This window comes from Chlorocebus sabaeus, chromosome 13 (genome assembly GCF_047675955.1).
Source record: "Chlorocebus sabaeus isolate Y175 chromosome 13, mChlSab1.0.hap1, whole genome shotgun sequence".
In the NCBI taxonomy this organism is placed as follows: domain Eukaryota; kingdom Metazoa; phylum Chordata; class Mammalia; order Primates; family Cercopithecidae; genus Chlorocebus; species Chlorocebus sabaeus.
Window position 1 is genome coordinate 33,578,817 of NC_132916.1, and position 16,297 is coordinate 33,595,113.

At 42.5% G+C, this 16,297-nt stretch overlaps 1 protein-coding gene across 4 annotated transcripts in view; it reads left to right on the forward strand.

The window, feature by feature from the left end:
* LOC103240604 (coiled-coil domain-containing protein 162) overlaps positions 1 to 5,727 on the forward strand; it is a 28,626-nt gene extending 22,899 nt beyond the window's left edge. For all 4 annotated transcript variants that reach the window (XM_038001034.2, XM_008007391.3, XM_038001033.2 and 1 more), the window contains 2 exons: positions 3,437 to 3,564; positions 5,521 to 5,727. In XM_038001034.2, the coding sequence (XP_037856962.2) occupies positions 3,437 to 3,564; positions 5,521 to 5,646 (254 nt within the window). In that variant the 3' untranslated portion in view covers positions 5,647 to 5,727. The remainder of the gene's footprint in view (positions 1 to 3,436; positions 3,565 to 5,520) is intronic.
* Positions 5,728 to 16,297: the final 10,570 nt, after the last annotated feature.

Genomic DNA, 16,297 nt, shown 5'->3' on the forward strand with positions numbered 1-16,297 from the left:
AATATCACCAAATATCACTAGCCATGATTGGCCTGTTGTTATGATTGGCCGTGTCTCTTCTTTCCTGTTCTGTACATAGCCTGATAGTTGAGTATGTGGGCTTTGGAGTGAAACAGCCAGAATTCAGGCCCTGGCTCTGTCACTGCTAGCTGCGTGACCTTAGACAGACCTTAATTAGCCTCTCTGTAAAATGGGAATACTCAGCTCAAAGGCTTGCTCAGAGATCAAATGAAAAAATCCCTGTCTGACACTTAGTATAGTGGCACTTAGTAATTGTGCAAGTGTTGGTTACTATACTTGCATACATGTGTTCAGCCCTTTATCTGTGTTTCCTTTTGGCTACTTTCCAGCGTGAATGAGCTGAGGAAACACAACCTTTCGGGAGCACAAAGTCACAGATGAAGTTACTTTGGGTTTACTAACAGCAGAGCTGGGCTTGGCAGTAAAACTCACAGGGCCCTCCTTCCCGCCTCTGGGTTGCTGCCTGGACCTGACATTGGGAGCTGGTGTCCCCTACCCCAGCCACTGGTGGTTGCTGCTGCCCCAGCCCCAACACAAAGGGCATCAAGAGCACCCAAGGGCCCTACCTTGACGCCTGACCCTACTTAGTTCTGTACCTTACACTGTCTTCTCCATGTGCCAGGGGATTTTTTCCTTCTCTCCCTTTCCCCTCTGCCCGCAGCCTAGCCAGGCATCTTTCTAATCCCTTCCTGGGATAATGCGTCCTAGTGAACTGTCATCCATGTCCTCCAACACCTGCCTATTGTGAAGGAGAACCAGAGTGAGGCATAAGGCAGGTGGGGGAGACCCTAATTCCCAGGATTGGGGCGGGAGCAGGAGTGGGAAGGAAGCTTCTTTCCCAGGAAGTAGAGGTAGAGGTTACTCCTGGGCCTCAGCCCCCTTCTGTTCCCCTGTGCAGGGAGAGGAGGGGTTTGAGGGCACAGCCAGCTATTACCCATACTGTTAATGCTAAGCAGTGAAAGTCAGCCATACTCCCACTCCTCCTTCCTCTGCTGTTGTCCAGCTGGAGTCTCAACGTGACCCAGGGGTCTTCCGCAGCAGCAGCCACGGCAGCATCCCTGCCTTCCACGTCGGAAGCATAGATGTGCTCAGAGGGCGAGCTCTCTTTCCTTGCCATTAACATGATTCCCCTAGGATTTTGCAACACCTAAGAAACTATGATTTTTTTCTAAATCAATTATTTTAGAAATGCTTAAGGAAAAAATGAAATCGCTTGGCTCATAAAACTGTAAAATGTTGAGAGGAGGCCTGGCTAAATGTAGCTTCGCCTAGGTTTGAACTACTTCATCAGGACTGCTTTCACGCTCTCCATCTCTGGCTCTGAGGAGGCTGGGAGCAGAAAGGAAGCAAGGCTCTTTGGAAGCAAGATGGCAGCCACCTCTGTAGCTTCCATCTCTGTTCATGCTCAGCATGGCAGGAGCAGGGCGTGGAGACGGGACAGTTAAAAAGAATTGGGCTCTGCCTGGACTGACTTGGGTCTTGTTGCCGATTTTGAACAAATCGATGGAGCCACAGACTAAGACTTATGCCTGGATGGCTTAGACCCAGCTTACCTGCTCCTCCACTGGAGCTAAGGGTCAGGCCAGCTCACTCTCGCCTCCTCTCTGCAGCAACTGTTTTAAATCTGCCTTGTCTCCTCAGACCTTCGTCCACTCTCCCCACCCCCTCATCCTTTCATCTCCAACTTCACAGAGAAATTAGAAACCCTCAGACAGGAATGCCATTTTCTCCCTGTCTCCCAGCCCACCTACATCTGTACTCTGCTGCTTCTCCTTCCCTCCTGTGAACATGGAAAGGGCGCCCCTTTTCTTCCCCAGGCCAACCCCTATGTAAAGGGCCCCATCTGCTGCTACCTTCTCAGGGGCCTTGAACTATCTGGTTCTTTCTACATACTTGGATTTCCCGTCCATGCATCCCTCTAATACATACATACATGTATGTGCCAGGATCATAAAATCCACTGTAAAATAACGCCCCCTACCCCCGCTGCCTTGACGACATATTCCTTCCCCTGCCGCTGGTCTTTCTCTTCCCAGTCAGACTTCTTAAAAGAGCTGCCTATACGCACTTTCGTGATTCACCTCACTTAATTTCTCTCAGGTTTTGCCATTTTCAACTTGTGGCTTCCAAATGTTGCTCACCACCTCATGGTCCGAGATGACTGCTTAAGCTTTCTGGCCAACAGGAAGGAGGAAGGCAACAAGAAGGGCCCACACCTCCCTTGAAGCTTGAAGAATGGTTCCTGGAAGTCACTTGTGACACTTTGGCATACATCCCATTGGCCAGCACTTAGCCCAAGACCACACAAAGGAGACTGGGAAATGTAGTTTTTATTCTAGGACGCTGTGTGAACATAAAATGTGAGGTCTATTTCCAAGAAGAGATGGGAGATTCGCAATCGGGGGCCAAGAACAGGTCTCTACCACACCGCCAGCAATCTGATTTTTCTCACCACCATTTCATTGCAGTTGCTCTTGCCAAGATCACCTTCACTTCTGTCTCCAAGTCCAAAGGACATTGCTGAGTTCTCACTGATTTCATGGCTTAGCAGCATTTGACACAGCTGACCACACCCTTCTAATTATTCCCCTGGCACCACTCCTTGTGGTTTTTCTCTTCCTCTGGCTGCTTTTCCTGTCTTCTTTTCTAGTTCGTCCTACTGTATCCAACCTCTAAACATTGAAGTTGTTCAGGGATCTTTCTGGCCCCTTCTCCTTTCACCTCACATTGTCTCCAGATAATTGCGTATTTCCCACAGCTTTAATCACTGTTTGCTAAGTCTGCATCTGCAGCTCAAAACTCTCCTCTGAGCTGTAAACCCATATATCCAATGACCCATATATCCAGTGAATAATGTCTACATTCATGTGTCTCAGGCTCACAAGTTCAACAGGAATGGAACCCGTCTTCCTATCCTCCTCCCTTCCTACTTTTGGGGTGGGGAAGATGCTGTTTCAGCAAATGGTAGTGCCAAATATCCAGTTGCTTAAGCCAGAAATTTGGGAGCTATTCTTTGTCACCCTGCAAATCTGGTTAATTCCCAACTCCGACTAATTTCAGTAGCTCTCAGTCTATCCTCTTCTACCTACCACAGTCCAAGTCTCTCATCACCTCCTTCACTTTTACTTGGTCATATGACTATCAGGTAAAAAACACCAAGTTTCGACATATTTGCTCAAAATTGATGAAGCCGAAACACAATTGATTAAGCTGAGTTAGATGCCAATTTTAAGCCCTAAATTTTATGAATTAAATCTAGATGCATAAATGTGAGGTGATAGTGAGCTATGATCATGCCACTGCACTCCAGCCTGGGCAACAGAGTGAGGCCCCCCTCTCAAAAAATAAAAAATCAAGATAATCTGGGTTTATCCATTGCAACCAGAGATGTAATTTAACATTTCTAACTTTACAGACCTTATATCCCAGGCTCAATACTCCCCAACTTCTGCTTCCATATCATCCAGATACTCCCAGCAATGCTTTTTAAAGACTAATCTCAAAGGCAGTAAAATAACAAGATGGATTCCAAGGCCACAGACTGTAAGTAATGATAAGATTAATTACATGCATTAAACAATAAAGCCTTACAATTTGATTTTATGGTTTTTGGGTCACTTCAGACTTACATTAGAAAAATGATATATCAGGAGCTTATGTAGATGCCTTGAATCTGGATAAGAAAATTCTGATGTTGAAATAATCCTATAATAGTACCTTCTAAATTACAAGTCAATAAATGGGTGTGGAATCAGTACCAACACCTTGCTGTGTTCCATCTCTGAATTTCTTTTTTCCCCCAATCATCTTCAACAATTAACCAGCAGCATCAGACTCCTTATCTGAGTTTCCCCAACAGAGCAGAAATAGTTTCGGAAGTCATTTTAAAACACGTGAGAAATCTACCCTCCAAGAAAACTCTTGGGATGCAGATTAACACGTATTTGAAGAACTTGTAAAATGTTTCAGTTTTTAGTTTATGTAAAATAACATATACTTCCTCTTCCACTGTCTCCTCTCTACTGCTTTAATAAGTATTTTACTCTTTGCTCCATTTTCTTTCAGAATCCCTTCTAGAGATTCACATATCTAATCAACACATTTAAGAATTCCTGGCTGGGCACGGTGGCTCACGCCTATAATCCCAGCACTTTGGGAGGCTGAGGCAGGCAGATCACCTGAGGTCAGGAGTTTGAGACCAGCATGGCCAACATGGTGAAACCCTGTCTCTATGAAAAATACAGAAATTAGCCAGGTGTGGTGGCAGTCGCCTGTAATCCCAGCTACTTGGGAGGCTGAGGCAGGAGAATCACTTGAGCCTGGGAGGCAGAGGTTGCGGTGAGCTGAGATCACGCCATTGCAATTGCACCCCAGCCTGGGAAACAAGAGTGAGACTTTGTCTCAAAAATAATAATAATAATAATTATTATTCCCCATTACCTGAAGAAAAATTAAGAGGAAAAGATTTAATCATTCCTTCGGAGAAAAGTATGCCATTCCAAGTCATTTGATGGTGTAATTCTGCAGCTGATGGTCTAGTTATAAGGACCAAAAGTTTCAAGATTTCTAAACATGCAGTTAAGAAGGGGGAAAGACAGGTTGGGAAGATACCCAAACACCATCTTGACCAAGTCAGGGCCACATTATTAATGTCCACCATTCGCTTGACTCACCAATCTCTGTGCAGTCATCTTTCTTGAAAATGTGAAATTTTATTATATGTCTATGTTTCTGCAAAAGCCTTTTGCAAAAAGAAGCAAAGTTCACTTTGTATGTGTGGGATCACAAGGACTTTCAAGAATCACTTCATCTCCATTTCACCCCGAAAGGTGCAAGTACCATGGGGGTGTTGGTGGTCACGACTTGTTGAAAAGGCTGCTAAGCAGCTAAGTGCATTAGTGAAGATTTATTATATTTGAGAGATTCAGAAGGGTGATGGTCTAAGGCTAATTGATGAACATTGCCCTACCAAATAAATAAACCCTATAGTGAAGCGTCCTGTGGGCCCATTGGCCCAGTGGCTATGTACAATATGGGAAGCTCAAGCAAAAAACCTCAAGGCCAGGGAAGGTACACAGTTAGCTAGAACTTCTTCAGATCTCAGGTCTGACTTCTTAAGGCCTATGAGACAAGTCAGATAAATACTGATTGAAGAGGAATTTATACATGGCTGAAATGTAAGAGTACAGTTAATTTTCTAAAAATTAGCCCTGCACTAACACAAATGATAAAAAATTAAGGAATTTTAGATTACTCGAAATATGAACTGTTATCTTCCTTAACTGGAAATGGCTTTCCATTGATGAATTCATTCTTGACCAATTCCCTTCATGACAAGTGGCAAAATACAGACAAGGCGGCATACTAACTATATGGTCTGGCCTAACCCAGACCAAATCAATGATCTTGGTCTCATTAATAACAGTGACTTTTTATGATGCTATAACAAGAATTATTCACTGTGTTGTTAACAAACACCAATATCTACTTATATTACAGGTACCTATCAAACACAAAAAAAGGATTGATGATGTTTTCCTACCCAATATGGCAGAAAATGTTCAACTGACAGCTTTTCAGGTTCAAATAGCTCCATCCAGATTCCCATTTAGAGCTGACTGGTGATCGTATCTTCTTTTTCCAACCTTTATTTCTATGAGTATTTGAATGAATAAAAATGACTCCAAATGCCATTAAACCTCTTAATTTTATGTATGAAATTTTCTTATCTGTACTTGGAAGATAGGGTTTGAAGGAATGAGATGATTACATCTTGAACCAACGCCAGGTGAAGTAGGGGTTGGTCCTAGACTTTAAAACCTAAGCATTGATTTGCATTCCTGCAAGTCAGCCTTTGCGTCTAGTCAACCAGCAGCCTCTCAATATGAATTCTAGTTAGTAGGTAGGAAGGACAGCTAAGATAGAGGCCCTCACTTCTAAGCAGTGTTTACTAACAAGTGAAAAACCAAAGTATGTTAATAGAGATTAACACAAATGAACATCAAAGCATTTGTTTCACTTAGAAAACAAATTTGCCGTCCTCTATTAACAATCTTTTCATTCTTCCTACAAATGCCAAAGACTTCCTCAGACTTTAGTAAAGTCCTAATCCAAGTCCTTTTTGTTCAGACAAGAAAATCTGTCTTGTGTAAAGCAATTAATAGATAAACAGAGCAGAGAAACATTTACATGCATAAATTTATGTATGATACATGTGGCTTTTCAAATTAAAGAGAACATGGAGGCTATCTGGAATAAAATCATCACCTTACCCCATACATTATAAATTCCAAATGGATTAAAGATCTAAATGCACGTACGTACACATGCACACATACACAGACACACGACACATGTACAAACTGCTTTTTTAAACAATATTAAAGCCAAGAGGAAAATTGATAACTTTGATATCAGAACTAAAACTTCAGTATGATAAAATACTGTATCAGTTATCAACTGATATCTCAGCTCCAAATTCATTCTTTATTGTCTGTTCTGCAATAACAAATATGGACCCTATAAACATTTCCTCTTTGCCAACTGGCAAGATGTTAAGCTTTGTCAGTAGAGGGTGCTGGAGGGACCCTGGAGGAGGTGGCAGGGTTTTTTTCCAGGTTACCATGTGCTCCTCTAGGCAGGCTCTTGCAGTGTGCATGGCTTCTGCAGCACCAGGTTCTTGTAGCATATACAGCTTCTGCGGTGCCTGGCTCCAGTGATGCATGTAGCTCCATGGTAGAGTGCCACTTGCATGGCACCTCCTGTGACGGGTCCCCCCAGCATCCCTTTGAATAGCTTTGCAGTCTCAGTGAATTTCTCAGCCATCCAATAAGCTTTGGCCAGATCCCCTCCAATGAGGTCTGGATCTCAGCCCTGAATACATCTGCTATCCTTGTATTCTTTCGAGTTCTCTTTATTGCTTACAAGCAGTATGCCAATCCTTTGATATAGTTAATAATTCTTTATATCAGACTTTCCCTGTTTGAATTACTGTGTGCTTTCTGTCTCCTGATTGGCCCATCACTGATATAGAACTGGTACCAGAAGCAGGTGTTCCCAGAGGATAGACCTGCTATGGTTTGAATGTTTGTCCTCTCCAAAACTCATGTTAAAATTTAATCCCCAATGTGGCAGTACTGAAAGGTGAGGCCTTTAAGAGGTGATTGGGTTATGAGGACTCTGCCCTTATGAGTGGATGAATCCATTCAATCCACAAATCAATGGATTTGTGGGTTGTTAAATTAATGGACTATCATGGGAGTGGGACTGGTGGCTTTATAAGAAAGGAAAACTTGGGTTAGCATGCTCAGCTCCTTCACCATGTGATGCCCTGTGCTGCCTCAGGTCTCTGTGGAGGGTCCCCACCAGCAAGAAGGCTCTTACCAGATGTGCTTCCTCAACCTTGGACTTCCCAGCCTCCATAACTTTAAGAAATAAATTCCTTTTGTTTACGAATTTCCCAGTTTCAGGTAGTGTTATAAACAATAGAAAATGTATTGAAACAGAACACAGATGGAACTTGGGATTTGTTCAGTGCTGAGCCAATAGGAAATTGGAATGTTAGTATTATTTGCATGCAGTGGCTTCACAATCATGTTGTTACCGGTAGTAGATTGTGCTAAAGTACCTACTGAAGTATGTGCCTTTAGGAGCCTCAGTTGCTACTACACTGACTATCATGGTAGTCATGTTGACTGTAGAGACTGTGGTGTGAGGTGGATTTTTTTGAATGCACTTCAGCACTTCTGGAAGAAAATGACAAGCTCATGACCTTTAATTCTAGGCTTAATTCATGGTCTGAGACCAGAAAGCTTCCATGATACACCTAAAAGTATCTCTTATTTCTTAAAGTCACAGGGATGATATTGCTAAAAATCAAGCACAAATTTTTATTATTGGCATGCTAAATTATAATGACAGTTGTATTTATAAGCTCATCAAGTTTCTCATTGCCATTGAGATAGGCCCTGTGATTTCAATGAAGAAAATGCAATTCCAAAGTGGAAGCACCAAGTGGCAGGCTTTAACTGGCAAAAGACAAGGTAGGCACATCCATTATAAAGGGCAATAGGGATGTATCAGTAGTCAGAATCCCTTGGCCTGCAGAGTTCTTTGGTAGTTAATGGGTCCCCAAGTATGAAATCATATGAAATCATAGATTGCTTAATGTATATAACAGAAATTGCTTAATGTATATAACAGAATTGCTGTTATATTGCTTAATGTAACAGAATTGCTTAATGTATATAACAGAAAAATCTACAGGTCTAGTAGCCAAAACTTGAGTCACCACAGTGAGGAGTCACAGCCTCTGACCCAGGTTCCAGATTTGAGTCAATTCACAGACCAGAGGCCCTTGACCAAAGGGGAGGCTGGATCTCCTTAAGGAAGGACCCTTCACTGCTGCAGGTTCATGTTATAAATCTTCCTCCAAACCATTCCCCAACGGACCTGCAATCGTTTTCTTAAATTACTGTTCTTCAGAGAAAATACCCAGACATTTTGGTGGTTACTAGACCCAGGGCCTAAATTAATGCTAATTCTTGGGTACCCAAAACACCACTGTGGCTTACCAGTCAAAATGAAGGCTTACAGTAAGATGATATAGAAAGAGTCATAGCTCAGGTCTGAATTACAATGGACCAAATAGTACATGGACCCACCCTGTGACTACTTCCCCAGTTCCTGAGTGAATAATTAGAATAAATACAATTAACAATATGAAGAATTTCCGTATTGGTTTTTTGACATATGAGCTAAGAATCAATTATGGTAGGATCACTGGAAGTCTCTGGAACTTTCCTTATCAAAAAAGCAAACCAGAAGCAATACTATAACCCTGGGGAAATGGCCCTGGGCATTAATGCTACCATCAAAGACTCGAAAGAAACAAGGGTGATGATACCCATCCCTTCATCATTTAACTCACCACTCTGGCCTGTGCAGAAGACAGATCTTAGAAATAACTAGGGACTATCAGTTCCACATCTTAATGAGGTGGTGATTTCAATTGCAGCTGCTCTCAGAGTTAGCATCTTTACTGAAACAAATTAGTATGCTCCTGGGACTTGACATGCAGTTATTTCCTTAAGCCTTTTGCACCATGAGAGGCAGTTTGCTTTTACCTGGCAAAGCCACAGTATATCTTCATAGTCTTGCCTCAAAGCTTTGTCAGTTCTCCTTCTCCCTGCCATGATATAGTCCACAGAGACCTTGTTCATCATGATATTCTACACAGTATCACATTGGTCCACTACACCGATGACATTATGCTGACTAGAAATAATGGGCAGGATGTGGCAAGTACTTAGGTGCTTAATAAAACAAATAAAAACTAAAAAGTGAAAGAAAAATCCCATAATTCAGAAACTCAGTGAAGTTTCTAGGGGTTCAATGATTTGGAACAAGTTAAAATATCCCCCTCCAAAATGAAAGATAAGTTGCTGCACTTCACACTGTGCACCACGATTAAAGAGACATGATGCTTGGTAGGTCATTTTGAATTCTGAAGGCAACATATACTTTGCATGTGCTATTTCAGCCCATCTAGAGTCACTCATAAGATTATCATTTTTGAGTGGCTACCAGAGCAAGAAAAGGCTCTATTGCAAGTTTGAGTTATAGCACAAGCTGCTCTACCATGTGGGTCTTATGATCCAGCAGATCCAATGATACTGAAAGTAGCACGGCCTACAGGGATATTGTGTGAAGCCTCTGCCAAGCACCAGTAGGAGAATCGTGGGGAAGCAAACCTGTCTTCTGAAGATTATACTCTCCTTTTAAGAAAGTTTCTGTCTTCCTACTGTGCTTTGGTAGAGACTAACCATGGGATGGCAGGGGATCATGTGGCCTGAGCTTTCCATCATAATGTGGATGTTGTTAGCTAGCCTAGTCATGAACTTGGACATGCAAAGCAGCAATCTATCATCAGACAGAAATGGTACACAATAGACTTAGCTTGTTTTAGGTCTGAAGGCAGAGGTAGCATAGCTTGCTTGAACAGTTGGCTCAGACTCTTTCAACACCAACTCCTGTTTCACTGTCTTCTCTCCCTCAACCCATACCTATGGTCTACTGGGGGTTGTTCTAACAACCAATCGACCAAGAAAGAAAAAAAATAAAGTCTGGTTTACAGATTGGTCTGCATGATATGTTGGTTTCATCCAAAAATGGATGCCTAAAGCAATATAGCCCCACCTGAGGGCAACCCTGAATGGCAATGGTCCAAAAAAAAAAATTCCTCCCAATGAACAGAACTTCAAGTAGTACCTTTGGTTGGCCACTTGTCTGAACTGGGAGATGGCCAGAAGTACAGACCTACACTAATTCATGGGTAGTTGCTGATGGTTTGGCTAGAGAGTTGGAAGAAACAGGTCTGGAAGGCTGGTGACAAGGAAGTCTGGGAATTATCTGTGGATGGACCTCTGGGAATGGGCACAGATGAAGATATTTGTGTCCTAGGTTAATGCCCATTGATATGGTTTGGCTCTGTGTCCCCACCCAAATCCCATCTTGTAGCTCCCATAATTCTCACGTGCTGTAGGAGGGACCCAGTGGGAGATGACTGAATCATGGGGGTACCTCTTTCCCATGCTGTTCTTGTGATAGTGAATAAGTCTCATGAGATCTGATGGTTTTAAAAACGGGAGTTTCTCTGCACAAGCTCTTTGCCTGCTGCCATCCATGTAAGACGTGACTTGCTCTTCCTTGCCTTCCACCATGATTGTGAGGCCTCCCCAGCCATGTGGAACAACTGTAAGCCCATTAAATCTCTTTCTTTTGTAAAGTGCCCAGTCTCAGGTATGTCTTTATCAGCAGCGTCAGACTAATACACCCACCAAAGGGCATCCATAGCAGAGGAGGCTCTTATTAATCAAGTTGACGAAATAATGTGCTGAGGTTATCAGTTAGTTACATTAATTATAATCTCAGAGCACATTCCCCAGCTACTATACCACTTGCTCAATGGGTCCATAAATAAAATGCAGCCACAGTGGCAGGGATAGAGGCTATGTGTGGGCTCAACATCAGGGGATCCCTCTTACCAAGGCTGACAGGCACTACTGCCAGCTGTCCAATCTGCCAAGAGCCAAGACCAATATTGAGGCTGCAATATGGCACCAATTCCATGGGTAATAGCCATCTACCTGGTGGCAGGTTGACTACATCAGATCTTTTCCATCACGTAGGGGGCAGAGATTCATCTTCACTGGAATAGACACATATTCTGGATATGGATTGCTTCCCTGCCCATAATGCTTCTGCCAGTACTACTATCCAATCCACATACTCACAAAATGCCTTGTCCACCACCATGGCATTTCCCATAGCATTGCTTCTAAGCATGGAATCAGTTTCACAGCAAATGAAATGCTGCAATGAGTTCATGCCTATGAAATTAACATACCCCAATACCCAGAAGTGGTTAATCTAATTGAAAGGTGGAATGGTTCACTGAATACCCACTTATGATGATAGCTGGGAGATACCACAGTGAAAGTATGCAGTTCCACATCACAGTACATGCTTTGAGCCAGAGTATACAGTTCTAGGAATCACAGGGTGGATGTAGGAGTGGCTCCTTTCATGATTATACTTCTTACTTTAGCAAACTCAAGCTTGCTGGTTTGGTGGTCTTAGTTCCCAGGGGATCCTTCAATCAGAGACACAACAATGGTTCCACTGATGTAGGATCTAAGATGAGATTGCCATGTGGGTTTCTGACGCCACTGAACCAGTAAGAAACAAAGGGTGTAACTATACTGGGCAGGAATGATCAATCCTGATTACCAAAGTAAGTGTATTGCTAGTACACAATGGAGGCAAAAAGGACTATTTTCGGAACACAGCAGATTCTCTGGGTGACTGACTACTTCCACATCGAATAGTAAAGGCTCATGAAAAATTACAGCAACCAAAACAGGTAGCACAGGAGGACTCAAGATTCTTCAGTAATGAGTATTTGGGCCACTCCACCAGGTAAAGAACTCTGACCAGCTGAGGTTCTCGCTAAGGGCAAAATAAATCTCAAATAGGGAGTTAAAGGAGGTTGAAGGTTTGTAGAAATGACGGCTATAGTAGCTTTGAATATTTTCCATTTTCTTCTTGTATGTATTCGTATGTTCTAACCATTTTCATTTTCTCCTTCCATTTTAATATACACATTTTTGGAGGTTAAATTTACAATTCAGTTTGAGACAGAATCTTGCTCTATTGCCCAGGCTGGAATGCAGTGGCACAATCTCAGCTCACTGCAAACTCCACCTACCAGGTTCAAGTGATTCTCCTGACTCAGCCTCCTGAGTAGCTGAGATTACAGGTGTCTTGTCACCATGCCCAGTTAAATTTTTATATTTTTGGTAGCGATGGGGTTTCACCATGTTGGCCAGGCTGGTCTCAAACTCCCTACCTTCAGTGATCTGCCCAATACGAACTGGTCTGGATGTGGGGCTGTAGCGCTTTAGCTTTCCACTTTTGGATGAAACCAATGTTGCAGACCAATCCATCTCGACCTCCCAAAGTGCTGGGATTACAGGCGTGAGGCACCACACTGGCCACAAATCGGTCTTTTGTTAACAGAGCATTTGGTGAAACAGTGACAGAACTTGAGTAATTCATATAGCCAACAATGGAAACAATGACTGCTGGTACTGGGCTTCTCCTGTTGGGGAAAGGGAGCAAATGTGACTTGTAAGGAAGTATAGCTGTATCTTGTTAGGTGGAAATGTAAAGCTGTTCTACTGTTGTTCAGAAGCGTCAAAGTGTGTAGACTGGCAAATGTGGAAGCTAAGTAGCCAAAGGGGTGGACTGTGACTATTACCAATTTCCCGCCTCAGCTCCCAATCCACCTGTCATTGCCTGCTCTGTGATAATGACACTGGACCATATGACTATTTCTCCTTTTATACACAAGGCTGGGGAAAAGGTTTAGAGAAAACAGTACTTGGAGGTCATACAAAGCTAGGAATCGAGCCTGGTCCTTCCTATTAAGACACACTAGAAAGTCTTCTCAGAGGAGTCTGGCCTCAGTATTGGGGAAGCAGCATGATGTTTTTTGTAAGGGCACTGGCAGGATGCTGGAGCGGTTTCTTTTCCTGGCTCTGGTTTGCTCCTCTAGGCAGACATCCTCAGTGCCCGGCTCCAGCAGCTCACAGCTTAACAGTGGAATGCCACTAGTGTGGCAACCTCCTATGTGTGACTTACCACTCACTGCCTTGGATGACTTCCCAGAAGACTACCACTGGTGTGACAAACATGGATGGCTTCCCCGGCACACTCTCAGATTATGCACTACCATGAGCTTCTCCACCCGGAGGGCCAGGACTGCATGCTCACTGAGTTCTGAAATTCAGCTTGAGGGAGAGTGGGTGGTGGCTGCTTCCTTTATCTGCTATCTCTGTATTTTTTAAAGTTCTTTTTTGGCTGGGTGCGGTGACTCATGCCTGTAATCCCAGCACTTTGTGAGGCCGAGATGGGTGGATCACTTGAGGTCAGGAGTTTGAGACCAGTTTGGCCAACATGGTGAAACCCCGTCTCTAATAAAAATACAAAAACATTAGCCAGGCATGGTGGCTCATGCCTATAATACCAGCTACTCTGGAGGCTGAGGCAGGAAAATGGCTTAAACCCGGGAGGCAGAGGTTGCAGTGAGCTGTGATCGTGCCACTGCACTCCAGTCTCCAGCCTGGGCAACAGAGCAAGACTCCGTCTCATAAAAAATAATAAAAAATAAAAAAGTTATTTTTACTGCTTCACAAATTTCTTCAAATTACGCAGATAATATGCCTCATCACTGCAATCCACTGTTATAGCTAATTTCTCTTCATACCAACTTTTCCTGTTTATATTGTATGGTTTCTGTCTCCTGATTATACACTGGTTGACACAAACCAATATAAGAGACATAAACTTGAAGAAAAAAATTTTTTTTTTTTTTGAGACAGTCTCTCGCTCTGTCGCCCTGGCTAGAGTGCAGTGGCTTGATCTCTGGTCACTGCAAGCTCTGCCACTCGGGTTCACACCATTCTCCTGCCTCAGCCTCCCCAACAGTTGACACTACAGAGTGCATGCTGCCACGCCCGGCTAATTTTTTGTATTTTTAGTAGTGATTTCACTGTGTTTTAGGGATTTCACTGTGTTAGCAAGGATGGTCTCGATCTCCTGACCTTGTGATCCGCCCGCCTCGACCTCCCAAAGTGCTGGGAGTACAGGCGTGAGCCACCGTGCCCAGCCAAGAAAATATTTAAAAAAATCTATTCACCATGGATTAGCAACCAGTGTATTTTCAATTTAAAACAAAAACCCCTACAAACTGATAAGAAAAAAAGAAAAATTGACGATTCACCAAGGAAATCATTCCACTCACCAGAATATTAAAATTTAAAAACTGTTTGGTTATCAAGTGATCTGCTGCCAGTGATAAGTGGGAAGCAATCTCTGTGAAAGTCCTCAGTGTGGAAACCCTCTGAAGCAGATTTCCACGCCTCCATTTCTACTCCAGAGAAAGTCACACATAAACAAGGTGGCAGATACAAACATGCTCTGTAAAATTGTTGCTATGAACTAAAAACTGCAAAAAGCTTGTCTTTCAATAGGTAAATACCTGTGTCAATTATGGTATCCATACTACGTATACCAACACAGAAATTAAGAATTTGGTTTAGCCCATTCAGGACATAGGCATGGGCAAAGACTTCATGTCTGAAACACCAAAAGCAATGGTAACAAAGCCAAAATAGACAAATGAGATCTAATTGAAAAGTTTCTGCATAGCAAAAGAAACTATCATCAGAGTGAACAGGCAATCTACAGAATGGAAGAAAATTTTTGCAATCTATCCATCTGACAAAGGGCTAATATCCACAATCTACAAAGAACTTAAATTTACAAGAACAACAACAAAAAAAAAAACCATCAAAAAGTGGGCAGAGGATATGAACAGACACTTCTCAAAATAAGACATTTCTGCAGCCAACAGACATGAAAAAATGCTCATCACTGGTCATCAGAGAAATGCAAATCAAAATCACAATGACATACCATCTCACGCCAGTTAGAATGACAATCACTAAAAAGTCAGGAAACATGCTGGAGAGGATGTGGAGAAATATGAACGCTTTTACACTGTTAGTGGGAGTGTAAATTAGTTCAACCATTGTGGAAGACAGTGTGGCGATTCCTCAAGGATCTAGAACTAGAAATACCCTTTGACCCAGCCATCCCATTACTGGGTATATACTCAAAGGATTATAAATTATGCTACTATAAAGACACATGCACACATATGTTTATTGTGACACTATTCACAATAGCAAAGACTTGGAACCAACCCAAATGTCCATCAATAATAGACTGGATAAAGAAAATGTAGCACATATATACCATGGAATACTATGCAGCCATTAAAAAAGGATGAGTTCATGTCCTTTGCAGGGACATGGATGAAGCTGGAAACCATCATTCTCAGCAAAACAGAAAACAAGAAAAGAAAACCAAACACCACATGTTCTCATAAGCTGGAGTTGAACAATGAGAACACATGGACACAGGGAAGGGAACATCACACACTGGGGCCTGTTGAGGAGTGGCGAGCTGGGGGAGGGATAGCGTTAGGAGAAACACCTAATATAAATGACAAGTTGATGGGTGCACCAAACCAACATAGCACATGTATACCTATGTAACAAACCTGCACGTTGTGCACATGTACCCTAGGGGAAAAAAAAATTTTGGTATAGTCACGTAACACTACATTTGAAAGATCTCCAAAAAGTGAGTGAACATTACAGGATGATAAAATAAAAATCTACATTACATATTTTCCAAAGGTACATACAATTATGTGATTATAAATCCATTAATTGTAAACCAGTTACAGTGATTACCTCTGTATCACCATTCTGGTAAGTAGAGGAAGGCAAGAGGAGAAAAGGGCTGGGGATAGTCAAGGCAGACTGACACCATATCTGTAATATTTAAATGCAATTTGTTTTATAAGAAGTATATTTAAGAAAATCTATTAATTGAAAATTTTAAAAATAATACATTATAAACCCTATCTTGAACTTTTTCTTCCAGCTGCGATGAAATGAGGCTGGATTCTGGAATGACTAAAAAACACTGGACAAGGCCAGGCATGATGGCTTACGCCTATAATACCAGCACTTTGGGAGGCCAAGGCAGGTAGATCACCTGAGGCCAGGAGTTCGAGATCAGCCTGGCCAACATGGCGAAACCCCATCTCTACTAAAAAAAATACAAAAATTAGCTGGCCATG